At 60.3% G+C, this 27,664-nt stretch overlaps 1 protein-coding gene across 2 annotated transcripts in view; it reads left to right on the top strand.

Annotated features, from left to right (window-relative positions):
• The window catches only part of TSNARE1 (t-SNARE domain containing 1), a 140,486-nt gene extending 113,892 nt beyond the window's left edge, over positions 1 to 26,594 (top strand). For both annotated transcript variants that reach the window (XM_042923799.1, XM_042923800.1), the window contains exon 14: positions 26,483 to 26,594. In XM_042923799.1, coding sequence (XP_042779733.1) covers positions 26,483 to 26,578 — 96 coding nt within the window. In that variant the 3' untranslated portion in view covers positions 26,579 to 26,594. The remainder of the gene's footprint in view (positions 1 to 26,482) is intronic.
• The last annotated feature ends 1,070 nt before the right edge of the window (positions 26,595 to 27,664 follow it).

Below are 27,664 nucleotides of genomic sequence, written 5' to 3'. Positions count from 1 at the left end.
CTTAATCTCTCCACTTCTCATGTTTCTTTTCTGTAAAATACACACCAGTAATGCCTCAGAGGGTTGCATGCGAGGCACTTGGCAGAGTGACTTGTTCTGATGACAGTGGTGGTGGTGATGATGGGTCCTCTTCCCAGGCATGGCACAGAGCACTGGGATAGTGGAGAAGAAAGGCATCTGTGTCTTTGAGACGCTTGTTTATTATGCAGAGGCCTCCCTAGTGTGGAGCCGGTGTCCCAACCTGTGTCCCTACCCCACCCTGTGTCCCGACTCTCTCAGCACTGGAGGCCTCTGTCCCTAAGAGCTCCACTATTCAGCTTCTCTCCACGGCCACCTCTCCTGTTAGTGGGGACCGTGGCTGACCTTTTCCAGAGCCCTTGGAAAAGAGCCACGCCAGGCAGGCGGGAGCATAGGGGAGGCTGTGGCCACATGGCCTGGCACCCAGGACCACACCCTGTCCTGTCTTCCCTGTGGGCTGCAGGGCCCTGTGACTTCGTCAGTACGTCAGAGCTCCCACCCCGCTGTCTTCATTACACCCGAGGGGCCTGCCTCCCAGCTGGCCTCCGGCTCCCGGAGGGAGGGCCCAATCTTGTCTCTCGCTGCCATTCTGGGGGTCGGCACGGGGCTAAGTGCAGAGCGAGGGTACGGGACCTGCCAGAGGGCCCCACTTGGCCTTCTCGGAGCTCCCCCTGGGGCACTGCCGGGTGGTAGAGGGCATGGGGCACCGAGAGCTCCCCGGGTATGGTCCGGTCCCTTATCCCACTCTTGGGCCGACGTGCCGTCCACGATTGGCTGCTGTCTGCCCAGTTTGTAGATATGCACTGAAACCCCAGAAGGCTTGCGTTTGCCTTGAATCGTGCACCTGGGAGGTGATGGAGCAGGATTGGAATCTAGGTCTCTCTGATGGCCAGGCTCTCCCAGGTCCCTAAACACTTCTGGCAGAGCCAGAAAGGCAGGGAGGACCGGTATGAGGGAAGAGCCACAGAACGGTGGCCCGGGGAGAACCACGGGTGCAGCGGCCCCAGGGGGCAGCCCTCACTCCCACCCACCGTGCACAGAGAGGTGTTCTGAACTTTCTGGAAGCTCAGGGACTGTTTGGTGTACTTGGAGTCTGGAGTGGGCTTGACGGGACAGGCAGCTTCCTTCGGGGCCGAAGGGGGTTGGCTGGGCAGCTCGGCTGAGGGAGCCATGGAGGAAGGGAGGGCCCGCGTGCCAGGCCGTGCAGGTGGCCGCCGGAGAAGCCAGTGCAGCCCGAGCCTTGGAGGCGGCTGAGTCCAGCTGGCGGAGCCCTGCCTTGTGCAGACAGACAGACACAGGTTTGATTTCATTGGAACACCTCAATGCTGCCAGGCCCGCGGGACCAGGGCCCACGGCTCCATTGTGCTTTCCTCCAGGAAAGAGGGAAAGGAGACGCAGAATTGTGTTGCTCTCAGCAAAAAGCTGGGAATACCTGCGTGAAATCATTCCTGTCTTCTGGAAAGGGCTCCGCTCTTCCCACATCCCTCCTCCCAGTCCAGCCTGGCGTCTGAAGGGGGCTGGAGGCGGCAGGAATGAGCAGCAGGCCATGTCCTGACCTCTCACCAGCCCCGCTGTTAGTGTGGCCCCCGCCGTCCCTGCTGCGTCACCGAGAAAGGTCACGCCCAGCCCTGGCTGGGCAGGGCCTGGTTGTGTGGTTCAGAGCCCCTCCTGCCACTGAGCCTGTTCCTCCGTCAGCATGGCCTGCCCAGTCCAGTCTCCCTAAAATGCCCCCTGAGGGGGAGCTGTGTCTGGTCTGAGGCCACTCATCTGTGTGAGCCACAGAATGCCATCCTCCGGGGTACAGGACAGGGGAGGGGGCCTTGTGTGCTCCTTTGCATGTCCTCCTACCTGGGCAGGACCTGACAAAGAGCTAGCCTGTCCCCTCATCACTCAGCCTGGCCTCACACCTGTCCTAGGCCAGAGACAGGGCAGGAAGTGACATGCCCATCACACAGATGAAACAGCCAAGGCGCAGGGAGGTTAGGGGACCTGCCCGGCGCAAGGAGGAGCCAGGATGGGGACTCTGTGCCGAGGCCACCTCAGGCCTGCCTCCAAGCCACTGCAGACAGGAATGATGAGGGCGGTGACGGCCATCGGTAAACCAGGGCACCTCACTGTCCCCACCAGCTCAGGGTCGCGGAAGAAACAAAGGTTGGAAGTGCCCTGACCTGCGTCCTGGCTGTGTTAGTTAATTGCTGCGGGACTTTGAAACCACCGTCTCTGAGCCGTCCCTCGTCATCCGGAATGTCTCCTTCCCAGGTCTGGGGGACTCGAGTGACACCATGCAGGTGACTGCCTGCCGGGAGCTCAGCACACGCGGGTGCCTCTTCTCGCACTGAACACAGCCACTGCCAGCACCGCCTTGAACTCAGGGCCAGGCCAGGTCCCAGCCCCGAGCTACATCTGAAGAGAAGAGGCCCCGGGAGGCACAGCGACTTAGCCTGGGTCACACAGCCGGCCGGTGGCCCTGCCTGGCCTTCTTCCCGCCTGCTCCAATGCATTATTAATCTGGCCCACCTTCGGAAGATGAAGCAGTGTGTCTGTTTACCTCTTGACAGCAGAAGGGAGAAGAACAAAATTAAACCAAATAAATCGCTCAGACGTCAAACAAGCTCTCTCTCAAAGCGCGTGCTCTGTGATAGAACACGGTGCCCGGCCCGCCAAGAAGTTACCGCAGGACGTGACCTGCTCCCCTGATGAGCCATGGCCACGTCTCGTGGAGCCGCAGCTCCGAGAGAAGCCCCCGGAGTGGGCTTCTCGGGATGAGGACCCAGTGAACAGGGGATCAGAGTCTGGAGAACAAGGATGTGCCCGAAGTGCGTGGGGTGGGAGGTGTGCATCTGATTACAGATGACTTGGGGTCATCCACCCCTCAGTATTCTCATCCTGTAAATGGGCTCTCTGGTCCACGGAGGGAGTTTCGGGCTTGAGCGACAGCACCACGGACAGCCCCCTTTCCCTCCGGAGGCAGGGGCGAGGCTGGGCCGCTGAGTCGTGCAGGGTCCCCATGCCCTCCTTGCCCAGGTGCAGACCCCGGCCTCGGGGAGCAGTGGCGTGCCATCGTCACTGTGCGAGCGACACGGGAGGGGACAGCCGGGGAGGCCGTCTGTGTGTGGGGCTCTGCCCTTCTCCACCTGACCCCTCGGGTCGCCTGCCCCTGCGCGCGGTGAGGTCAGGGTGCCGGGCGGCCATCCGGTCTGTGCGTTCCCGGGCTGCGTAGACTGTGTTCTCCACCCCTCCGTACTGGCTGCTTCGGGAACGCCAGCGAGCGCTGGTTAATGGCACTATCGGCGAGACAGATGAAGAGGCTCTGAAGGAAAAAACAAAAGCACAGGGATGCCTGTGGTCCCAGGACTGAGAGACCGCCGCACATGCTTTCATCGGAGAGCAGGCTTTCCCGCTCGCTGACGAGGCTGTGACGCGTGGCTGCCCCCCCTCCTCTGGCCTAGCCTGCGTGTGTGACCGGCGCACCCCCCGCCGAGCTGCCACCGTGCCACCCGCGGTCCCTACGGCTGGCGGCCACCAGAGCCTCCCTGTCCACCTTGAGGAAGGGAGCAAGGGCCCCAGAGTCACACAGCAGGTTAGTGGCGGGATTTGCCGACAGCCCTTCCATTGATCGGAGCTTCTCACGCGCCTCCTGGCCTCAGTCGGCTGTGTGGCCGTGGTCACGAAGGATCCCAAGTCTCGTGGCTGGTTTTTCCTGGTTTTTACACGTCCACGGCGGGTTGGTGGTGGTTTTGCTCCTGTGCTTCTGACTCGGGGGCCCAGGCTGGCGGGGCAGCGCCCTCCTAGACGTCGCCGGGCTCCGGGTGGAGAGACCAGAGTGGAGGAAGAGCCCGCCGTGGCTTTGCAGGGTCTTCGTGGAGGAAGCCGGGGACTCCTGCTCGGGTGCGCTGACCCGAGTTTCCAGGGGCGGTCCCCCTGCCCTGGGGGAGGCAGCGGAGGGCGGTGGGCATCACGGAACAGAATGCACCCTCCACATCCCCAGAATTGCCGCCCCCCTCCGCCGTGCCCCTGCCCCCCCCCCCCCCGGCTTTCATCGGCCCTTCCTCCCCTCCCCTCTGCCAGGCCCCGCCCACCTTGGGGGTCTGGGAAACTCACCCGCTGCTCCTCCGCTCCCGGACTCAGTTCTCTGGGGTGAGTTCCCAGTAGCAGACTGCCCCTGTGCCAGGGAGGGGCCCCGGTGCCATCCTGTCCCCCCTACTCAGCTTGGCCACCCTCCACGTTTGGACCTTGCTCTCCTCACCCCACCCCTGCGGGCCCCGCTCTCCTCAGCCCTCCCCCGCTGCTCAGTCCAGCCCCGACAGGGGACTCGCCTGGCACAGGGCCTCAGCCAGCTGTCAGGTCTCAGCTTCCACCTCTGGTCCAGGTGGGGCCTCAGGGCCCTTGAGGAGCCCCCACTCCCCGCCCCTCCCTCCTCCCTTGGGCGCCCAGGCTCGGGGCTTTGCGGGTGTAGTGGATCCGGGGCTGAGGCTGTGCCGGTCGAGGAGGAGAGCCGTGCGTGCGGGGCGCTGTGTGGCTGTGGCCACTCCTGGCACTCGTGGGCACGAATGTACAGTTGTTGAATCCGTGAGGGCTCGATGGGCACGTGGAGGACGGCACGCTGTGGCCACTGTGGGCAGCAGCCTCTGTGATATCCTCACTCAGCCCGTGCCCAACAGCCCAGGGCACGCTGGCACCTGTCAGGTGCTCCACAGGCTGGCAGAAATTGCTCAGGAAGAGGCGTGTGTTGGGTCCCCCGCAGGTGGAGGGATTCAGAATCGACCAGTTTCTGCCTTGTGTAGACGGCATCTCACGGAATCCTCAGTCTGTGTGCAAGGACAGGGCCAACACTCAGCGCAGCTGAGGGGCTTTCCCCGAACTACACTCGACTGGGACCCTGTGTGCTCAACCCCAGGCCAAGGGCCTGGCTGTCCTCCTCTTCTGAGGATGAAGGAAGGAGCCAGGACTGTGCCCAGAGATGGCAGGGGAAGGGGGCGGGGGGCGTGCGGGGCAGGCGGTGGGCAAAGGTTTGGAAGCTGGCTCTTGGCTCTTGACTCTGGCTCTGGGGTCAGGCTGGGGCTGGGGCACGGCAGCTGGAGCATCTTTGGCTGAGCCCGAGAGAAGGGACCCCTGACCATCAGCACAGGGGGAAGTTTGTGGGGGCCTCTCATGGGGGGCTGCCGTGGGGGGGGTTGTGGGATGTGGGCTGGGGGTGTGTGAGGCACGGCCCTCTTCAGTGCTGGCCGGCGAGGACGGGGCCCCCGTGGCCTTGCAAGCAGACACATCTCCTGGGACCTTTCTCCTTATGGGATGGGTCTTTGGGACCTGACATTGGTGGGGGGTCTCATGCTGGATGTAAGGATCTTACCCCTGGGCACACAGGCAGCATCGCTGCATGAGAAGAGCCATGAATTCTGCTAGAATCTTAGAGCCCTAGGGTTTTAGAGTCACGTTCACAGACAGGGAAGGTTCTGTGATGGTCCGAGATGATGTATCAGGGAAGCCCTAGCAGGTCTCAATATTGTCATTTTTTGTGATATTTTCCAATCTATTATATATTTTTAAGTTTTTAAAAATGTTTATTTTTGAGAGAGAGAGAGAGAGAGAGAGAGAGGGAGACACAGAGTCCGAAGCAGGCTCCAGGCTCCGAATTGTTGGCACAGAGCCCGATGCGGGGCTCGAACTCACAAACCACGAGATCACGACCTGAGCCGAAGTCAGACGCTGAACCGCCTGAGCCGCCCAGGCGCCCTCCAGTCTGTTACTCGATACTCACACGAGGTCGTACGTATCACAGGTGCAACATGATACAAGGTGTAACATGATGAACTTGGGTTGACCGCTCCTCACCTGATGGCCCAAACTACCCCTCGCGTCCCCGTCCTGCCGTCTGCTCTCGCCACACGTAAGCTCTCCCCTAAAGTTTGCGCGTGCGATCCCCTTGCTGTCACATAGTTTAAAATAGCTTTGCATCAAACAGACAACGTCGGTAAAACGTGTTGCTTGCTGAGCGGCGGATTGTCTAGTTTTGCTTATTTTTAGCTGCATAAGAATCAAGCCGCACCATTTGTATTCTTCCAGGACTCGCTTTTTTCATTCCACTTCGTTTCCAAGACCGGGCCACGGGCTCGTGCAGAGCTGTGCTTCCTCTGCTGTGGCCAGTGATTCTCCTGCCAGCGGGCCAGCCCTGCCCCGAGGCCGCGTGTCCGCCTCGCTGCAGGGCGTGGAGTTTCCCTGGGTCTGTGCTCGGGGCCAGGGCCACCCCGTCCGTGGTCGTGGCTGTGCTGGGGCGCGAGGCTCCGCTTTACCGGGCGAGACCGCGTGGTTTTCCAGGGCGGCTGTGGGTTGTCCTGCGCTCGCCAGCGACGTGAGAGCGTTGCCTCTGTGCTATTTGACACTGTCAGAATCTTTAATTTTTGCCAATGCGGTGGGTGTGAAATAGTATCTAATTGTGGTCCTCATTTGCATTTCTCTGATTACTAACGAGGTTGGAATTTTTCATATGTTTATATTTGTGTTTCCTTTGCTGTGAAAAGTCTGTTCATGCCTTTTGCCCATTTTAAGAATTGGATTGTTTGTTTTTTCCCCGTTTAATGGCTTGTGGAACATATACACACACACATATGGGCGAGTGTGTGTTCTGTCTGGATGCCACTTGGTCCGCACGTGTTGCAAATAGCGTCTCCCGCTGCGCTTTTCCTGCCCCGTCCCTCGTGGGGTCTCTTGAAGACGCCCCGATTTTGTGCGTGCTTGTGGACTCCCCGTGTCCCGAGTCTGGAAGACCTTCTCCTTTGTTTTCTTCTAAGGACTTGGCACTTGTGCGTTGACATTCCTCCCCCGGCTGTTCAGTGGCCCCGCACCGCGTGTAAGACGCCCTCCGTGTCCGCCCCGTCCGCTTCCGTCAGTCACCCAGTCGGTAGCGTCACTGCCATTGCGCTGACTCGAGGTAATCCGGCGAACTCGAACATTTCACGACGCTGGGTCTGCCTGTCTGTGAACCTAGGTACCTCTCCGTGTATTCCTATCTTCTTCAACGCTGTTACGTACATTTAGACGATGAATCTCTCCGCGTATAGCTTTCGGATCTTTTTTCAGATTGATTCCTAAACGTATGTTTTTGTTTGTTTCCCTGAATGGCCCACGTGGCAGCGTGTTGCCTGTGTGCACGGATGGGTGTCATCCCATAAGCTGAGCGCCAGCCAGCCCCACACCAGGGGCTCAGCATTTCTGGCGCGTCGCTTGAGGCTTCGGGATAATCCTGTCATTGCCGATGACCCGGTTGTGTGTCCGTCCTTGGCGTAGAGACCTCGCTGGCTGCCCTCCCGGGTCCTGCGTGGGGGGGGTGGGGGCAGTGCCGGCCCAGGGGGAAGGCCCCGTGGTTCCGGTCCTGCCCCACGGAGGGAAGAAATTGTACATTTATTGTAGATACTCTGGTCAGATCGAGGAAGTTTGCCAAGGGTTCGAAAGTTTTGGGTGGTCATTTGTTTTAAATCCTAGACGGCTGTTGATTTTCATCTAATATGCTTTCGATCCATTGAGATGGCTCAGTTTTCTCCTTCACTCGGTTAGCGTGAGCGACACATGCACACACGTCTGGCACTGAGCCGCTCTAATTCAACGCGGCTGGTTCACGGTCATGGAAGCGTCTTGTGCGGTCCTATTTTATTTAGAGTTTTGGCACCTGTCTCGGCCTCTACCTGTCCTGACTTCTCCGATCTTGTCTGATTTTGGTATCGGTTTTATATCAGCCTCACATAACGAGTCAGGGATCACTCTTTTTCCTCTGTTATGTACCGCATATTCTGTGCTCACAGCATATGTAAGACCGCTTGGGTTCTCTCTTGTTCTGGAGTCACTTTGGGTAAATGGTATTTTTCTAAGACGGGGATTCGTCCGTCTTCCCGGTTCAGACCGCAAGGCTGCAAGCGTGTTCATACTGTTCCCTCGCCTCTGCGTGATCCCCACTCCGTGTCCTGTGCCCAGTCAGTCCCAGTCTTATTCGTCCAGTGACTTCTCGCCCTGATCAGTCTTTCTAGACGTTTGTCTTTTTCATTAGCGTCTGTGCCTTGTCGTTCTGCTTCGTGCTGGTTGGGGTTCACGGTGGGGCTTTCTGAGCCCCTTCTTCTCGCTGCCAAGGCCTGAAGCTCCAGCCTGGCACTTTCTAGAACTCCGAGCCGCAGCCTGTGTTTCCTGCGTCTCGCACGCTGGAACCCCGTGTATTTTCATCAGTGCTCAGTGTGATGTATGATCACTATACAAGTTTTTCTTTGACCCATGAGCTATTAAGAAGCGAATTGTCAAATTTTTTTAACCCATGAGCATTTTAAGTGTGCTTTTTTTTTTTTAATTCTACTGCATTTCGTTCAGAAAATGTCTTTTATGTGATGCTGGTTCTGTGAAATTTGTTAAGACTTGCTTTGCGTGAGGCGTAGAGAATGCCATCTCTGCAGGTGTCCCACGTGTGCTTGAGAAAGGGGCACGCCGTGCGAGCCGCGTGCGTGGACCCCTCTGTCGGCATCCGTGAGTCGAGCTCGTTAAGTTGCTAGCTCAGAGTGTCTGTGTCTTTGCCGTGTGTGGTCAGTCGGGCCAGTCACGGAATGAAGGAAATAAGGTGAAGTCTTGCGCCGCGTCACTGGGTTTGGAGATTCCTCCCTGCAGGTCTGTGAATGTTTGTCTTCTGTATTCTCTGGCTGTCGTTTTCAGGCTGCAGGTTAAGAATCGCCATCTCCTCTTGGCAAAATGAAGCTGTCAGTGCTATGACATGACTTCTCCACCCCACGTGGCGTCTGTCGTCAGTCGGTCTGTGCCAAATTTCTTTTGATTAGTGTGTTCATGATATGTTTTTCTACTCTTCATTGTCAGCGTTTCTGTGCCTCTACGCTTCCGATACATCTGCGGTGAATAACGTGTGTCTGGGTGTAAATAATCTCCTGTAACAACTCCCATCTTTCCACCGGTGAGTATAATCCATTATTGACGTATTCGCACCGGTTTCTCACATCTTCCTTTCTGATTTGTATTTATCTTTATTTTTGAAAGCTTCTCTGGTTTTTAGTACTAGAGTTTTTAACTTTTTATTTCCTTAAAAACTGCAAATGTGCACAGCAGTGGCAGGGATAGAATGTGGGGTCACTACATACCTTAGCCATGCTCCCCGTCACCACCTCGCTGCCACTCGGGGATCCGCACTCCTCTGTCCCGCAGCCGCGGTGGATGAGCACTGGACACCATGCCACTCGCCATCAGCAGCACACAGACACCAATCAAGTATCACTGTGTAATCACAGATCCCATTCAGGTGGTGCCGATTTTTCTAGCACATTCTTTAAGAGCCCAGGATCTGGTCCAGGGTCTTGTCTGGAACCTGGTCCAGGATCTGGTCCAGGATCTAGGCCAGGGTCTAGACCAGGATCTGGTCCAGGATCTGGTCCAGGATCTGGTCCAGGATCTGGTCCAGGATCTAGGCCAGGATCTGGTCCAGGATCTCGTTCAGGGTCTAGTCCAGGATCTGGTCCAGGATCTAGGCCAGGGTCTAGACCAGGATCTGGTCCAGGATCTGGTCCAGGATCTAGGCCAGGATCTGGTCCAGGATCTAGGCCAGGATCTGGTCCAGGATCTCGTTCAGGGTCTAGTCCAGGATCTGGTCCAGGATCTGGTCCAGGATCTAGGCCAGGGTCTAGACCAGGATCTGGTCCAGGATCTGGTCCAGGATCTAGGCCAGGATCTGGTCCAGGATCTGGTTCAGGGTCTAGTCCAGGATCTGGTCCAGGATCTAGGCCAGGATCTAGGCCAGGATCTGGTCCAGGATCTGGTCCAGGATCTGCTCCAGGATCTGGTCCAGGATCTGGTCCAGGATCTAGGCCAGGATCTGGTCCAGGATCTGGTTCAGGGCCTAGTCCAGGATCTGGTCCAGGATCTGGTCCAGGATCTAGTCCAGGATCTAGGCCAGGATCTGGTCCAAGATCTGGTTCAGGGTCTAGTCCAGGATGTAGGCCAAGATCTGGTCCAGGATCTGGTCCAGGACCTAGGCCAGGATCTGGTCCAGGATCTGGTTCAGGGTCTAGTCCAGGATCTAGGCCAGGATCTGGTCCAGGATCTGGTTCAGGGTCTAGTCCAGGATCTGGTCCAGGATCTGATCCAGGATCTAGGCCAGGATCTGGTCCAGGATCTGGTCCAGGATCTGGTCCAGGATCTAGGCCAGGATCTGGTCCAGGATCTCGTTCAGGGTCTAGTCCAGGATCTGGTCCAGGATCTGGTCCAGGATCTCGTTCAGGGTCTAGACCAGGATCTGGTCCAGGATCTGGTCCAGGATCTAGGCCAGGATCTGGTCCAGGATCTAGGCCAGGATCTGGTCCAGGATCTCGTTCAGGGTCTAGTCCAGGATCTGGTCCAGGATCTGGTCCAGGATCTAGGCCAGGGTCTAGACCAGGATCTGGTCCAGGATCTGGTCCAGGATCTAGGCCAGGATCTGGTCCAGGATCTGGTTCAGGGTCTAGTCCAGGATCTGGTCCAGGATCTAGGCCAGGATCTAGGCCAGGATCTGGTCCAGGATCTGGTCCAGGATCTGCTCCAGGATCTGGTCCAGGATCTGGTCCAGGATCTAGGCCAGGATCTGGTCCAGGATCTGGTTCAGGGTCTAGTCCAGGATCTAGGCCAGGATCTGATCCAGGATCTAGGCCAGGATCTGGTCCAGGATCTGGTTCAGGGTCTAGTCCAGGATCTGATCCAGGATCTGATCCAAGATCTGGTCTAGGATCTGGTCCAGGATCTGGGCCAGGATCTGGGCCAGGATCTAGGCCAGGACCACCTGTTATACTTCATTGCCGTGGCTCTAATCAAGTGAGTGTTTAAAAATTAGCTCATGCTTTTCTTCTTTTATTTTTTAAAATTTTCTTATATACTTTATTTCAAACTTTCATTTGATTTTCTTGAGCTTTTGCCAGGTGACCCCTCCGTAACGGAGTCTGAAGTTGGACTGACGCGGCCCCCACCTAAGGCTGGCGCCTTGTGGCACGAGCTCTTCCTAAGCATGTGCCACTGCCTCCCACTGTTTCCTGCCCGCACACGGGACGCGGTCACTCACGCAGCTGGGGCCGAGCGGGACTTACACAGACGTGCGATGTGTTCCTGCCCAGTCCTCTTTCCTTTATCTCAGGTCTTCTGGCCTCTTTTCCTTCTTCCCAGAGCCTCTCCTTAGTGCGGGCCCCTTGCTGGTACCCTGACGGTGTGTGTGTGTCTGTAGTGCTGTTTGCTCACGTGTTTCACGGAGAACGTCGCTCAACAAAGACTCCTGGTTTGGGCGCGAACTTAATCCTGCACCTTCTGGGCTCCATCGCTGTCTGTCCATCTGTCTTGATCGTTTAGGGATCTGTCTTTTTTCCTCTGGCCAGTTTAAGGTCTTGTTTCTGTATTCAGGGTTCTGCAGTTTTCCCACGATATGTCTGGGGATGGATTTTTTTAAATTATATTTGAGAGAGAGAGAGAGAGAGAGAGAGAGAGAGAGAATCCCAGAGAGAGAGAGAGAGAGAGAGAGAGAGAGAATCCCAAGCAGGTTCCACACTAGGCATGGACCCTGACGACGCAGGGCTCAATCCCACAACCGCGGGATCATGACCTGAGCGGAAATCGAGAGGCAGACGCTCAACTGACTGAGCCACCCAGGCGCCTCTGGTATGGATTTTTTTTTTTTTTTAACTTCTGCCTTCTGTGCTTCTCAGGTCGGTGGACTCCCGTTTTCGTGACTTGTGACAGTGGTCGCTGTCACTCGTCACATGCCGCTTCTGCCCGTTGTCCTGGCGGCCCTTCGGGGGCGCTGACGGCACCTGTGTTAGACCCGCGTCGCCGCGTCCTGGTTTGCAGCCCTGGGCGTCTTGTGGCGTCTGGGTAACTTACTGGGGCGTATCCCCCGCTTTGCAGCTGGGTGGAGTCTGCCCAGGCCGCCAGCAAAGTCTTCAAAAATTACGGTTTCGCTTCCGAAAGTTTCTTTTGTTCTTGCATATCTGCTCCTTCCTGATGGTCTCGTGCTGCCTTCTATGGCCACATCCTGCACTCCTCAGACCCCTGACCCCTGTGTCCCCGCCACTTTTATATCCTTTGCTTGTCTGGCCCGTTCTTGACGTGTGGCTTTCTGGCTTGTTGGATGACGTCTGGCTACGAGCCTGTGACTGGGCTTCACCAGGAACCGGGAAACTCTCTTCCAGAGGGCATTCCGTTGCGCTCTCCCAGCCGCCAGGGCCCTCGCTGGGCTGTGAGCTGGCCTTGGGGTCTGGCGTCCCTGCAGGAGGTGGGGCTCACCGTCGAGGCGGCCGTCGCCCCCTGTCCTCCCTGCCGGCTGCGGCTCGGCCCGCTCAGGCATCACTCTCTGAAGCAGGGGCGTCCCTGGGGACCAGGCCCACCTCGAATGGGACTAGCGTGTCCCGGAGAGTGCCCCTTGCAGGGTCCCGCCCAGGCGGCAGCACCGTGAGCCTCGCCACTGAGCGGAGCCGGCCGATTGGCCTGCACTGGGCAGGCTCCGTCCCAGCCAGGAATCGGGTGGGGTGGGAGCAGCTGTGGCAGCCTGCGGGCACGCCCCCTGGGAGGGGGGCAGCGGGTGACCTGTGCTCAGGAAGGTCGGTGTCCACACCACACCTCCCCAACACGCGCTAGTGGTTCAAGCTGGATCTGGGTTTTTTTTCCTGACCCCAAAGGAAACACTCTCTAATGGTGCAATTCTAAGTACCAGGAGCCGGCGTGGGGGTGGGGGTGGGGGGCTGAGCTTCCTGCCAGCCACCGCCTTGTGTGACGGACCGGGGGGAGGGTCCCAGTGCTGGCATTGCAGGGGACCCCTTTCCGGTCTCCTCTCCTCGTCTGCCCTGTGGGCCTCTCGTCTGGGGCGGGGCTGGCGGCCACAGCCTCAGCAACAGGCAGACGCTTGTCGTTTCTGGGCAGCTGTTCCGTCCCAGGCTCCGCGCTCAGCGCTCACTGGGGTGACCTTTCTCGGTGCCCCCGCAGCCCTAGAAGGGGGGTGCTCGGCCCGTGTCAGAGAAGGACACCGAGGCGCAGACAGGTTCACGGTTTGTAAGAGCTAGGGAGTGGTAAGGTCGGGGCGTAGGTCGGGGCGTCTGCCCCAGTGCCCGTGTCTTCACCAGCAGACCTGTCCCCGCACAGGAGAGTGGAATCCCAGGGGGTCACCCTGGAGGAGGCGCAGGCTCACTGCCCACGCCACAAAGCTTCCCCAGGCATCTCTCCTTCTGCTCACATCTTTGGGATCTCCTGCGGGCGGGGGTCCCCAGGGCCAGGCTGCCAGGTCCCCGAGAAAGCACATGGCACAGGGGCAGGACTGGGACCGGCCAGCAGGCTCCTTGGGGTTCCTCACCCCCGCCAGCACACTCCTGCCTCAGGGCCTTTGCTCTGGCTGTTCCCTCTGCCCAGATGCACTTCTCCACCGCCCTGCTCGACTCAAATATCCCCCCAGTGAGCTCCACCCTGAGGCCTTTTAATCTCCACCCCCTGCCCACGCCTCGCCTCTGCCCTCGCCGCACACCATCTTCTTTCCACCACGGTTTCTGCCTGCTCACCTACCGTCTGATTTCAAGACACGTTGTGTTTATCATCCACGTGTGACACCCCCCCGCCCCCGTCGGCTCCCCAGTGCCTGCAGGCGCCCCTGTCCTTAGATGCTCTGCACTGGCGGACCCGGCGTGGATCTAGCTCGTGAGAGCGCTTGGTAGGGACTGTTTACTCTTGTCATCCCGAAGGTGGCCACGCAGGGCCTGGGACGGAGCAGGGGCCCCGCGCGGCAGCGGCAGTCAGTGCTGCCCCTGAAGCGGCATGCACGGGTCAGCGCCCTGGCGACAGGGGCAGGACCCTGCACACAGGCTCGCGCCCTTCCCCGCCTGCATGGCAGACTGGGTTTGGGAGGGAGCAGGGTGGGGACCTGTGAGTCAGGACCACCTTCGGCGTCGTGGGGAGACAGAAGGAGATGGCTGAGGTGGGGGCTCAGGCTCCTCCTAGGAAGGGGCCGCAGTGGGCCACACTGACGCAGAAGAAGGTCGGCCCTGGTAGGGGGATGTGGCCGCGGTGCGGCCTCTGACTGCTAGCAGGACCTTGACCTCGGAGCTCCGGCCCATCCACCCTCTCCCTTCCACCTGCCCTCGCCCCCAGGACCTCCTCCGGGAGCCTCCCCCCGACCTGCGCCTCTCCTCCTGTCCCCAGGCCCGGCTAGCGCCTGTGCGTGGGGGGGGGGGGACCCAGGGGGGTGGAGGCGGCTGTGGGTGCTGCAGGCAGGGGACAGGGGCTGATGTCCCACTGAGGGTCCTGCTGGAGAATGGGGTTCTGGGGAGCGGCTGGCAGCTGGCACCCTGGCGGCACGGCGGGCTGAGCTGCAGGTGGGACCCTCCCTCTGTCCTCTGTGTCTCTGCATGTTTGTCCGGGACGCACCCCCAGCCGGACGAGCTCAGCTAACGGAGGACAAAGGAGGTCGGAGGCGGGGGAGCGAAGCTGGGGACTGGTGCTGATGGGGGGCAGGGTCTGGGGGAGCTGAGTACCTCCTGCGCGGCCTGGGAGGGGCGGGGGTCCTGGGGCCCCAAAGAGACAGAGGGGCGTCCTTCTCCCGGAGAAGAGGCAGGCGGGGGGCGGGGGCTCGTCGGCGAAGCGGCCCGGCTTCCTCCGCTGGGTGGGGCTGGCCGCCGCCCTCGGTAGGAACGCGCAGACCCAGGCGGATGGCGCGGGCCAGGAGGGAAGGACAAGCAGACAGCTGTCTCCGACCGACCTGCCAGCGGCCCCGACCGACACTCGCCTGAGTGACACGCGGGGACCCGCGTGCGGTGTCATCACACACACCTGCCCGGCGAGCAGTGTCCACTCCACCAAGATGCGCATTTCCTCCAGCTGTCGCTCGGGGTCCAGCGGGGTCCCCGGCCTGCTGGGGCAGCAGCGTCACGGCACCATATCCTAGAGTTTGGGGACATTTCCTTAACAGGAACGAGAGGGTGCGCGTTTACAGCCCGAAGTGAAGTCACCAGGGACCACGGGCGTCCCCGGCGTGGATTCCACGAGACCGTTCGTTACCGTGTTTCGTAGACCGGAAACCGAGGCTCAGGGGGCCAGGTGCCGGCCAGCGCCCAGGGGCGGAGCTGGGAGACCTGCTCGTTCCGTGAGAGCCGCCTTCACGCCAGGCCCCTTCCGGGGACGAGCGGGCGTATCGCCGTGGATTCCCCATGTGGTGATGCTTAGCAATGCGGCTCCCCCAAATACGAGCCCCTCTGTGAGCCAGCCCCGGTCCTGGGCCCGTAGGGCGGACACGCTAGTCGGGAGAGCCGGACACAATCGGGAGTGCGGGAGGTACCCAGCACCGCACGCGGGGAACCGAGCGGAGGGCGAGGAGGCCAGGGTGGGCACGGCCGGTGTGCACGAAGAGGGCGGGGCCCTCTTAGGATGGCCGGCGAGGGTTTTGCTGACAAACGAGCAAAGAGCTGCAGGAGGTGAGGCTGGGCTGTGCCCAGGTGGTGTGAACAGTGCGTGCAAACGTCCTGAGGCCCGAGGCCTCAGTCCTGCTCTCCGTTGTTCAGACCATACCAGCCTTACCCCCTCATTCCGGGGGCGCCCAGGTGCTCTCTGCCTCAGGGCCTTGGCACGCACAGACCTGCTGCCTGGACCATTCTCACAAATCTGCTGACTCCCTCCCTCCCTGCCTTCATGTCTAGATGGAAAAGTCAGCTTCGTAGTGATGCCTTCGCCGATCGGCCCTGAGCCCTGCTTCTTCTTCGCCTACTCTTCATTGCCCCCCCTGCGCCCTGTGGGTTTTCCCGAGAGCCTGCTTCTCACCTGGCTCCTCCTGGGAAGCCGCCTCCACGCCGAGGCATCGTCGTTCCCTGCTGCCGCTCCAACGCTGGGACGGCGCTTGGCACACGGGGGGCGGGGGGGCCCATGCGTGTTTGTTACTAATTCTGGGAAAGGAGAGAGGAGCTCGGGGCAATCAGCTGGGGGTGGGGGTGGATGTCGGTAGGGGCCTTCACTTGTTCACACGGCTGTCAGGGAGCTCTGGCAAGAGGGGGTCTGGGGACGCGGCTGGTGGGGAGCAGCTCAGGACTGAGTCACGGAGATGGGGCGGGGGCCGGGACCTCGGTGGGACGTCCGTGCCTGACACCTGCAAACTGGCCCCTGGCTCGTGGGGGCTGGTCCTGTCCGTGACCTCCTGGGGGCACGAGTCCCAGCCCAGACGCTCTGGCCCCACTGTCCCACGTCCCACAGCCCGGGCAGCTGGGAGAAGCCGCAGTGGGTCTTAAAAGGCTTCCCCGTTCAGACTTGTGTCTTTATCACAGAAGCTCCTTGAAGCCAAAACACAAAAGCAAAAATCAAACAAAATAGAAGCTCCCCCCGGAGAAGAGCAGTGCCGGGAAGTGACAGTGGTGACGTGTCTGCAGTGACCCGACTGTCCTGCGTGTGCTCGTGTGTCTGTGACGCGGACGGCTGCCCACGGGCACCGTCTCACGCTCATTCCCACTCGTGCGTCTCAGGGCCTCTCTCCCGGCAGCACACGCAGCGGACCCCCCTCTGACGCCGCAGGAGGCTGGCCGAGGGGCCGATGCACTTGCCCAGTATGTGGCCAGTGACTTTCGGAAGCTAGAGCGGCCTTGGGATGAGCTGTCCCCCAAGTACTCCCCAAGTGGCATTGCTGGGCCTGGGGACTTTGTTTGGAGGCTTCTACCTAATGCTGTGTCCCCTTGAGCCCTGAGGAGGTCCCACCAGGGGACCCTCCCCTGAGTGCCCGGAGACACCTGGTCCCCGACGGAGGGAGTCGTTGGTCAGGGTTGACTCCATCCGGCGTGAAAGCACAGGCTGGGTTCCTTTCACCGACAAGACGTTCTGTTGGAGGGACTGGCCCTGGTAGGTGCCTGCTTTGGGTCCGGCATATGGCAAGTGCTCTGCCAACCCCCGGGGCCCCCTCGGAGGGATGCCGGCCTCACCCCTGCACACACGCGTGAAGGGTGGTCACCAAGCCTGCTTTCTACAGCCAGCGAGTGAAGACCGCAGTGCACGGAGCCTGGCTCCCTGGCCCGCTTCTGTCCCCACCAGTGACACTGCCCAGGGTAGGAGTCCTGAGCCTGGCATGATTGAGCCCTGCCCACCAGAAGTCATGGGCTCAGAGGGGAGGGGAAGACAAGCCCACCATCCTGATCACAGAGGGCAGCGACGAGGGGTGGGCAGGTGGGCATCCCCTGAGGCATCAGGACATACTTTCAGGTTGGAACCTGAGCCACGTGGGAAAGGGAGTTAGGATGGTTCAAACAGTAGGAGCAGCAGTGCAAAGGTCCTGGGGCTGGGGCCATATTTAGGGAGGAGGAGGCAGTCTGGTGAGGCCTTGCATCAAGCTGAGAAAGGCAGGTGTACAGGTGGGGTTTTTCGTGGGGGTGGGTGGAGTTGGGGTTGGGGGGCCAGGCAGGTGTTCAGCCCAGGAGAGAAGAATGAGGCCTGGCCGCCCCAGCCCCAGCCCCTCCACGTCCCAGGCCCCTGGATGAGCCAGCTCCTTCCCCGGACCTCAGAACCTCCAGCCCCACCTCAGCCTCAGACACTAACCTGCACCGGCCCCCTCCTGCCCTACACCTTGTCGGTCCCCTGGGGCGGGTCCCAGCACAGTGGGGCCAGCACACACCTGGCGGAGTGTGGCATCCACCAAAGCCCCCGGGTCTCTGGCCAGTGCCATCCTGGGGTGAGTGCCCTTGCGCCCTGTCCCGGGGAAGGTGCCCCGTGCCCTGTTCTGGAGCAGGTGCCCCAGTGCTGTCCTGGGACAGGTGCCCCTTGAGCACTGTCCTCAGGACACAGAATCCGTAAATCAAGTCATGATTCTGTAATTTTCCCCCAGCAGAATGTGCCCATTTCAATAATTACAGCATTTGTGATCCACTTAGAAAACATGATATTTTTAACGTGAACACTTAAGAAACAATCCGTTCCACACCCATCTATCCAAATGGCTCCGATTTTGAATAATTCTTTTGAAATGGAGTCTAAATATATACAAATAGATGTTTCTGAAATGTCATGTATTCTGAATACATTTGCATGGGAAGCGGCTTCTGAGGAGTGGGGTGGGGGCTGGGCAGCTTTGGGGGGGGCGGGGAAGGAGGGTACCGGTGGGTCAGAGGGCAGGGGCGGAGGGGCCGAGCTCCCGGCCGAGAGAGGGCACAGAGCTGTGTGGGCTGGGGGCACGGGGTCTGGCCCAGGGGTCCGGCCCCCTCACTGGGAGGCCCTGGGCCAGTCACTGCCCTTCCCTGGGCTGCGTCCTCACCCGGACCACCAGGCCCAGTACTCGAGGGCTTGGGTGTCAGCAAGGGTCCCTGGAGGCGAGGGCAGGGGCTGCCCTCGGTCCCACCGAGTCCCAAGCCCAGCACCTGATGCCCCGATGCCCTCGCCCCCCCTCAGCCTCCATCCTGCTTTCCCTTCTCTTGGCTCCCTTCTCCCCAGTGAGCCCATGGCTGCTGGAGACGGGTTTCCAGGACCCCCACTTGGCCCTTCTGGACCCCTGTGACACAGGACAGCAGGACCCAGAGACTGAGGGCAGCGTCAGGTCAGGCATAGAGGCCTCCAGCTGCCCTGGACCCCTGAAGAGGCTCTGGCTTTAGTGAGCACCCACCGGACGCAGGCCCTGCTGGCCTGGGTCACCGGCCGCCTGTGCAGGGGCCCGCCCTAGAATTCGAGGCCGAGGTGTGCAGAGATGCGCCATCCGGGTCCAGGCAGGCGAACACCTTCAGAGAAGCCATGAGGGGTGGTATCGCCCCTCCTGTCACACGAGGAAGCAGGCTCAGAGCGGGAGTCTTGGAGGGAAGGGCGGGTCGCCCTGGAGCCCCATCCAGGCCCTTTTCGGGCGGGGAGAGCCAGGTGGAGGCCGGAGGGGAGCAGGTTGGGGGGCCCGGCCTGCCGGCTGGAGGCCTGACACCCCACTTCGTGGCAGCTCCGTGGGCAAGGGTCCTCAGTTCCTCAGGGAGTGTCTGGGCGGCCACGCTTGTCACTAGGTCACCGGGGCGCCCCAGACCCCGCCCCTGGTGCTGGTCGGGCAGCTGGGGAGTGGGCAGAACAGCCTTCCCGTGCTGCCCCGGGGTCCTCTCACCCCACAGTCCCGCCTGGCTGCTCCCTGGCCCCGCTCTGGGAGGCGGGCCCCGCCCCTCGCGCAGCCTGCAGGTGCAGGGGGCAGGGCCTGGAGAGCTTGGGGGACTTGCCCCTCCCCCCAGGCCTTTCCCCCAGACTGTCCCGGGGGCGTGTTCTTTGCTCTCCCGAGGATCTGTCAGTTGTGCGGAGTTTCCTTCTGTTCCCGCACAGACTCTGGTTCTTTGAATTTCTTTTTTTGTTTGCTTTGTTTTCCGTCCCTTGTGATGACAGTGCTCCCCGCTGTGTGGGGTCCTTACGCGGTGCTGTATCTGAGGCTGCGGCACCGAAATGCTGCTTAGAAGGGTGCGCGCGCGCGCCTTGGGGCTTCACCTAGTGTGAGCTGGCCGTGACCTTTATTGGGGCGCACAGAGGCCAGGGGTTGCATGGGGTATTCCCAGAGCCTGGCCCGTGGGCCTCTGGAGAAAGCTCTCCCAGGTTCGGGCCGGCCAGCCCCTACTGTGATCACAGCTTTGGCTCCCTCCACTGGGCCTGGAGTCCCAGAGAATTGCAGGGGTGGGGAGGAGGGAGCCTGGGAGTCTCTCCGCTCACCCTCCCCTGCTTCTGAGGCTGGCTCCGGCCTTGCTTCTCACCTGACTGCGCACCTCTGCAGGCCCTGAAGCCCCTCTCCCCTCAGCCGGGCCCGCCCGCCCCCTGCAGCCCTGCCGCCTCAGTCCCTGTGCTGGGGGTGCACCCTGTTCCCTCATTTTAGCGAAGGGGGAGCAGGCGGAGGGTGGCGGCACCTGCGTGTGTGCCCCCTGGACTGATGACCCGGCGTCCGTCCTCTCTCAGCGTGGACACGGAGCCTGTGGAGGCCTGAGGGCGGCGGCAGGGCCCCACGTGGGCACAGCCGGTCCCCTCCCCTTGGTCCTCTGGCTTCCGCTAAGCCCTGCCCAGGTCAGGGCAGCAGTCGGCCCAACACGCTCCCACCTGCGGTGTCCTAGTGGGAGGAAAGGGGCCGAGCTGGCGCAGAAGCAGCAGGTTTTGTGTGGGAGGAAGCACGGGCTGGGGGAGGGCATCCTGGAGGTGGCGGTGCCGGCCTGGGTTTTGCCGATGGAGCAGGAGTTCTCTGAGTGACGCCCCGGTAGGCAGAGGAGGAGCCGCGGAGCAGGGCCCTCCCGAACTAACTTAGACTCCACCCACCCCTGTAACTTAGACTCCACCCTCTCCCTGTCTCCACCCACCCCTGTAACTTAGACTCCACCCCCTCCCTGTCTCCACCCACCCCTGTAACTTAGACCCCACCCACCCCTGTAACTTAGACTCCACCCTCTCCCTGTCTCCACCCACCCCTGTAACTTAGACTCCACCCCCTCCCTGTCTCCACCCACCCCTGTAACTTAGACCCCACCCACCCCTGTAACTTAGACTCCACCCTCTCCCTGTCTCCACCCACCCCTGTAACTTAGACCCCACCCACCCCTGTAACTTAGACTCCACCCTCTCCCTGTCTCCACCCACCCCTGTAACTTAGACTCCACCCTCTCCCTGTCTCCACCCACCCCTGTAACTTAGACCCCACCCTCTCCCTGTAACTTAGACTCCACCCTCTCCCTGTCTCCACCCACCCCTGTAACTTAGACCCCACCCACCCCTGTAACTTAGACTCCACCCTCTCCCTGTCTCCACCCACCCCTGTAACTTAGACTCCACCCCCTCCCTGTCTCCACCCACCCCTGTAACTTAGACTCCACCCTCTCCCTGTCTCCACCCACCCCTGTAACTTAGACTCCACCCTCTCCCTGTCTCCACCCACCCCTGTAACTTAGACTCCACCCACCCCTGTAACTTAGACTCCACCCTCTCCCTGTCTCCACCCACCCCTGTAACTTAGACTCCACCCACCCCTGTAACTTAGACTCCACCCTCTCCCTGTCTCCACCCACCCCTGTAACTTAGACTCCACCCCCTCCCTGTCTCCACCCACCCCTGTAACTTAGACTCCACCCCCTCCCTGTCTCCACCCACCCCTGTAACTTAGACTCCACCCACCCCTGTAACTTAGACTCCACCCTCTCCCTGTCTCCACCCACCCCTGTAACTTAGACTCCACCCACCCCTGTAACTTAGACTCCACCCTCTCCCTGTCTCCACCCACCCCTGTAACTTAGACTCCACCCACCCCTGTAACTTAGACTCCACCCTCTCCCTGTCTCCACCCACCCCTGTAACTTAGACTCCACCCCCTCCCTGTCTCCACCCACCCCTGTAACTTAGACTCCACCCCCTCCCTGTCTCCACCCACCCCTGTAACTTAGACTCCACCCCTCCGCCCCCTCGGAGGCCTGAGCAGGCCTGGTAGGGGCCGCATTCCCCCAGCTGTTACTGCGCAGGAGCTTTTGACCGCACAGCTGACACTAATTGGGCCCCCATCAAGAGCTTAATTCATAATTTGGGTTAATTGGCCCCCCCACTGTCAGCCCCATCAGCTCCTTCAATGCAGGGCTGTCATTTAAGAGTGATTAGTCACAGTGGCTTCTTGGAGTGTGAGGGAGCCAAGCGGAGAGAGGATCCAGACCCCACTTGGGCATGAAGGCAGGGCTGGGGTCCCTGTCCCCTGTGGTGTCTTCTCCCTGCCCTTTCCTTCCTGTCCGGTCCCCGGACAGCTTTGTCCCAAAACCACACTGAGGGGCTGGGAGGGCGTTTCCCAGCTTCGGTGTTTGCATCTCTGAAACGGGCTGTCCTGAGCGTCGTGGCCGGTGTGTGGTGCCCAGCGCCATCCCTAGGAGGACAGAGACGGGCAGCCATCAGGACAGGGGGACTCTGTGTCTTGGAAGTCTGGTCACTGGGGGCCTCGTGACAGCCCCTTGGGTATTGGACATGGGTCGAGGGCTGGGGGACCCCACCCTTGCTCCCAGAGAGTGACCTGTGGCCCCTTGCTGCGGGGGCTCCCCACCTCTGGGCAGTGAGGGCTTTGGGGAGACCCGGGCAGGGGAGGAAGGGACAGCTCTTCTCTGGCAAGGGTGACCACGCTGGGCTGGGTGAGGCTGAGAATTGGCTCCGCCCCTGAGCTCTCCATCAGGAGGCCACTCTCCAGGGTCAGCAAGGAAATGGCTCCCGGTCTGTTCAGTTAATCACCACAGATGGGGCAGCTGAAAGGCCAGCGTTACTGTTCCATAGTCTGGAGACCAGAAGTTCAAGGTCAAGGTGTCAGCAAGATCGGCTCTTTCTAAATTAATTTTTTTAAAGATTTTTTTAGGTTTACTTATTTATTTTGAGAGAGAGAGAGCATGTGCAAGTGAGTGGGGAGGAGCAGAGAGAGAGAGGGAGAGAGAGACTCCCAAGTAGGTGTCATCCTATCAGCACAGAGCCCAACTTGGGACTCTATCCCACAAACCATGAGATCATGAGCTGAGATTGAGAGTCGGACACTCAACCCACTGAGCCAGCCAGGCGCCCCTAAGGTTTAATTTTTGAGTGATGTCTATACCCAACATGGGCTTGAACCCATAACCCCGAGATCAAGAGTCTATGGACTGAGCCAGCCAGGCGCCCCGAGGCTGGCTCTTTCTGAGGGCCGTGAGGGCGAATCTGTTCCAGGCCCCTCTCCTTGGCCGGTAGACAGACAGCCGTCCCCGTGTTCACACGGCGTTCTCCCTGTGGACCCGGGTCCAAATTGCCCGTCTTACGAGGACACCAGTCATGATACATCAGTGCCCACCCGATGACCTCGCTTTAACGGCATCACCTCCATAAAGGCCCCGTCTCCAAGTGAGGCCCCATTCTGAGGTCCTGGGGGCTAGGACTTTAGCATATCCTTTTGGGGGGACACAGCTCAGCCCGTGCCACCAGATCGCCCAGGTCAGTGCTGTGGCATCACTGTTGGCACTTTCCCTCTAACCACTGAAGGGCTTGCTGTAGATGAGGGGCCTCCCCAGCACAGGGAAATGGGGGGCTCATGGGGTGCTGTTCTGAGGCCCCAGCCATCCGCCCACTCAGCAGCCCCTGCCTGGGTCCAGGGCCCTCCTCCAGCCTTTAAAAATGGCCCGAGCTTGGCGCCTTGTGTGGCCTCCTCCCCTTTCAGAGTCAGCGATATTCAATGGGAAAACCCTCCCACCTCCTTAAGGAAGTCTCTCCATGCTTTACTGGAAGGTCACCAGGGAGCCAGAGGGGTCAGCCCATCAGGTGACCCATGCCCTGCCCTCTGCCCCTCATCTTGCTGCTGGACGCTGAATTGAGGTGACATCTTCAGCTCCTGGCCAGTGGCCCCCTCAGGAGTTGGTGCCTCTGCACAAGGCTCCCTCCCTGCAGGGGAGGCGGCAGGTGCTGGGGGCTGGAGCCGAGGTGGCTGGGGGTGGGGCTCTGCCTCGTGCCAGGAGGGGAGCTGCGGGTTGGGTCTGCAGAGCTCCTCATCAAAGGACTGCCTCCGCCTCCACCATATGTCCTAGCCTGGGCTTCTGGCAGCCCCTGGGCCCTGCCTGTCACGGCCCCACCTGCCTCTTCCCCTTGAAGTCAGTGGAGAGACCCAGTGGCAGTTTGCTGGTGGGGTAGAGAGGGGACTGGAAGGGGCCAGGCTTGGTGGAGGCTGCTGTAGGTTTGGAAGGTGCCAAGGAGTCACTTGTCCCCCCCCCATTCCTCTCCAGGTGATCTCTCCTGCCTCTCTGGGGATCCTTCTCCACCCTAGCCCAGTCCCTTTGGCTGTTCCTGTGTCTCCCAGCTTCTCCGCCTCCCTTCCCTGCCTCAGCGAGGTGGAGGGTTGGAGGGTAGAGGTGGAGAGACAGGTCTGAGTGCAGATAACATCCAAGGAGGCATTTGGCTGCCATCCAGGACAAGGTCATGGTCCGGGAAGGTTGATCTGGGCCCAGGCAGAGCAGGTGTGGACACAACCCTGGCAGATGGTGAGCATGAGGCCATGCAGGGTCCCGTTGGCTGGGCTCTGCCTGGGCTGCACAGATGGGATAGCCAGACACCGGAGCCTCCGGGAGGCGAGCGACATGCCCTAGGTCATGTCGCTGTGCGCATGTCACGGTGTCACGCATGTCGCATGTCACGGTGCTGTGCTCCGTACGGCACATCGCCTCCCCTGGGGGCTCCCAGATCCGTGCGGGTGATGAAGCGTGTAACCGGTTCCGTGCGTAAGCTTCCTTTAGGGGCCGGATGTGTGTGGAGGGTCAGACCTCGGGGCATCCCATCTGTGGGGGGCGTGCAGTGCTTAAGAGCTGGCTGCGTCGCTGGAGGCCAGATTTGAATCCTGACCCTGCAGCTCACAAGCCGGTGGCTTTGGACAGGCTACTTCACCTGTCTGAGCTATCATCTGCAGACCAGGGTGTTGACAGGGCACCCTCTGAGCTCTGGGTGAGGGTAGTGTGAACAAATCCACACAGCCTGTTGTCGGCACCACGCAAGGCTCGGGAAAGGGCAGCTGTCCTGCCGATGAGGACGGGGCCTGTGCGTCTGCACCACGGACAGAGACACCAGGGTCCTCAGCCCAGGCGCTGTCCTGGGTCCTGAACTGCTCCTTGGCTCAGGTTCTCTTTCCCTGTTAGCAGGGCTGTGGGTTTCTCTGCCCTCCCACCCCCGGCTCTTAGCAACTAGAGGTCTGTTTCTCATTTACTCTGGGCCTCCCGGCCCCTCCTTGCCTCCCTCCCACACACAGTTGGCATGTGACTCGTGACAACAGCTGGGGGCAGGGAGACCTGAGTCTCAGATCTGTATGCACCATCTTGGAACCCCGGGGTAGTAATACTGCACTCAAGGCTGGGAAGCAGAGCTGTTCAGATGATGGATGATCTTCACATGGCGTGTGCGTCCCTTCCAAAGCAGAATGACACCGAGGCAGCTTGAAGGAGCTAAATACCCATCCAACACCCAGCAGACCCCCCCCCCCCCGCCACCCTACAGTGGGACTGGACCCTCACCCCAAAACTCATTGTGGACACCATCCCCCCCAAACCCAAGTTCAGTCACACCTACTCCAAGAAGCCCGGTGACTCCCCTCGTCGCCACCAATTCCTCCCCTCACTCATGGCTGAGTTTCTGTGCCTCACCCCCACCCCCACCTATAGCCATTTTGAGAAAGATGGACAAGGGTGGGTGGATGGGTGTATAAGTGCATGGATAGGGAGTTGGGTGGATGGATGGGTGGGTGGATGGGTGAATGGATAGGCTGATGGGTAGATGAGTAGGTGGGTGGGTGGATGGATGGATGATTGGATGCATAAGTGGGTGGGTGGGTAGATGGATGGAGGGATGGATGGATGGATGGGCAGATGGATGGATGGATGGAAGGATAGGTGGATGGGTGGATGGGTGGAATCAATGGATGGATAAATGAATGGACAGCCAGAGCACCCACCTGATGACCCAGATGGGCAACCTGGGGGAGTCATCCTTGACTTATTTACCTCACTTCCCTTCATACTCAGTCACAACCAGGTGATTCTGAGGATTCCTCTCCTGGTCTTGCCTCTGTCCCCTCTGATCCTCCCTTTTCTCTCCAGACACCTTCCCTTCCACGGATCAGCCTTCCTTGTGACCAGTCTTCATGGTTCTTCTCCACTTTCCAACCCACCTTCTCCATTTGCTTCCCAAGTGGCCTCTTCACTACACTCTCTCCCTGCTTAAAATTCTTCACTGTCTTCTGTGCTGTCCCTGGATTTGCTGCCCAAACCCCTGTACAATCTGCAGGCCCATCCCATCTGTCTCCCTTGCCTTCCTACCTTCCCTGCCCACGCTGGCCACTTGGTGACCTACCAGATCATTTTAAGCCCCCATTTGCCCTGGGTTCTCCCTTGGTCCCTTGCCTTCCACCTCCTGGCCTTCCTGGAGAGTCCCCACCCCTCCTCCAGGGCCCAGATAAAGTATCTTTTCTTCCAGAAGCCTCCCAATAGTCATCCACCCATGAGTCCCCAGCACAGATCTGTGTGTCTCCCTCTCCATGAGGACTTTGCTGGTGGGGCCCAGAACCTGTTCAATTAATAGTAACCACAACAATATACAGGAATAAGAATATCTGGTGAGGGCTACATTCTGTACTTTCCATGCCTCATCTTAATTAAGGCTTTCAAATGTCCCCCCTGGAGTCAGGGGCATCAACCTGTGCTTATAAAGAAAACAAGGTTCGAAGAAGGGCTGTGGCTAAGGACTCCCCCCCCTCCCGAGCTAAAGGGGGCCAACTGGGCATTACATCGAGGCCTGGCTGCCTCCTTCCCTTTGGGCCTGGCTCCAGGGCCAGCCCGAAGCATGTGTGCCAGCTCAGGGCAGAGCGCCTGGCAAGGGACAGGCTCTTCCTGGCCCACAGCCCGAAGCAGGCATGTACCAAATGCCCCCAGGATGGGAGGCTGAGTTACAGGTCACCATAACAACCTCTCTCCCTCTCTCTGTCTCTGTCTCTGTCTGTCTCTCTCTCTCTGTCTCCCAGCTCCAGAGACGCAAGATCAAGTGCTGCTTCCTGTCGGCTGGAGTCACTGTCCTGCTGGTCATCATCCTCATCACTGCCACCTCTATCCGAAAGTAATGCCACCGACGGTGAGTGTCCCAGCTGCCCCCACGCCATCTGGCCCTCTACCCTTCCGCTCATCTGTGCATCCATCCAGCCTCCTCTGTGCCAGGCATGGGTTTGGCCCCGGTGACCCAGCAGGGGATGTGGCAGGTGGGGGCCCCCTTCCTGGAGCCCACAGCTGTGGGGGCGGCTGACCCAAAGCTCCCTTCATATAGGCACTGACTTCCGAAGGGTCCCGACTGGCAGTTCCCCTGGTCCGGCCAGCGAGCAGAGCATGCTGGGAGGTGCAGCGGGCGGGTGCCGGGACCCTGGTGGGGGTGCTGGACAGTGGAGAGCAGGTGCTGGGCCTGTCCTGGGGCTGGGCAGGAGCTGGAGCGGATGGGAGACTGAGACGGGGCATGGGACGCGGCCGCAGCGACAGTGGGAGCCGGCACGGCGTGCTGAGCAGGTGTCTGGCTTCTCTGTGGCTGCGAAACAGATTGGCTTAGAGCTTAGTGGCTAAAAACAGCAATAAACACTTACTATCTCACAGGTTCTGTGGGTCAGGAATATGGAAGCGCTGCTCAGGGTCTCTCCCGAGGGTGCAGGCAGATGTGGGCTGGGGCTGCACCCAGATCACTGGGCATCCGTCTGTGGGGCCCCAGCTTCCTCCCAGGCACCTCTGTGTGGCTCCTGCAGACGTGGGTCATGGCTTCAGACAGCAAGATGTCCCCCAGGCCCCCTCTGTCCTGCTGCCCTGCCAAGCCTCCTCCGCCCCTTCTTCTGAGCTCAGCACACGAGGGGCCCAGCACACGAGGGGCAGGACGATCCGGTTGGAATCTGGCTCCCCCAGAGCGAGGGGTCCCAGGGAGCCAGGCAGACGCCACACCTAGTCACTTCCGCGGCACCCTACCACTCCCTCGGGGCCGCCCCCGCGGGTGTGAGGGGCGCCTCACTGGGCGTGACTCCAGGGAGGGCGGACCAGGGGGTCACCCTGGAGGCTGGCTTTTGTATCCAGGCCGCTGCAGAGGCTTTGCACTTTAGAAGGGTCCTTCTGGCTGCAGGGAGGGGGTGGGTGGAGGGGGCCAATGGTGCAAAGGGACGTCTGTCTCCTCAGGGCAC

Source organism: Panthera leo, chromosome F2, assembly GCF_018350215.1.
Source record: "Panthera leo isolate Ple1 chromosome F2, P.leo_Ple1_pat1.1, whole genome shotgun sequence".
In the NCBI taxonomy this organism is placed as follows: domain Eukaryota; kingdom Metazoa; phylum Chordata; class Mammalia; order Carnivora; family Felidae; genus Panthera; species Panthera leo.
This window is presented reverse-complemented; position numbering and strand designations above follow the sequence as displayed.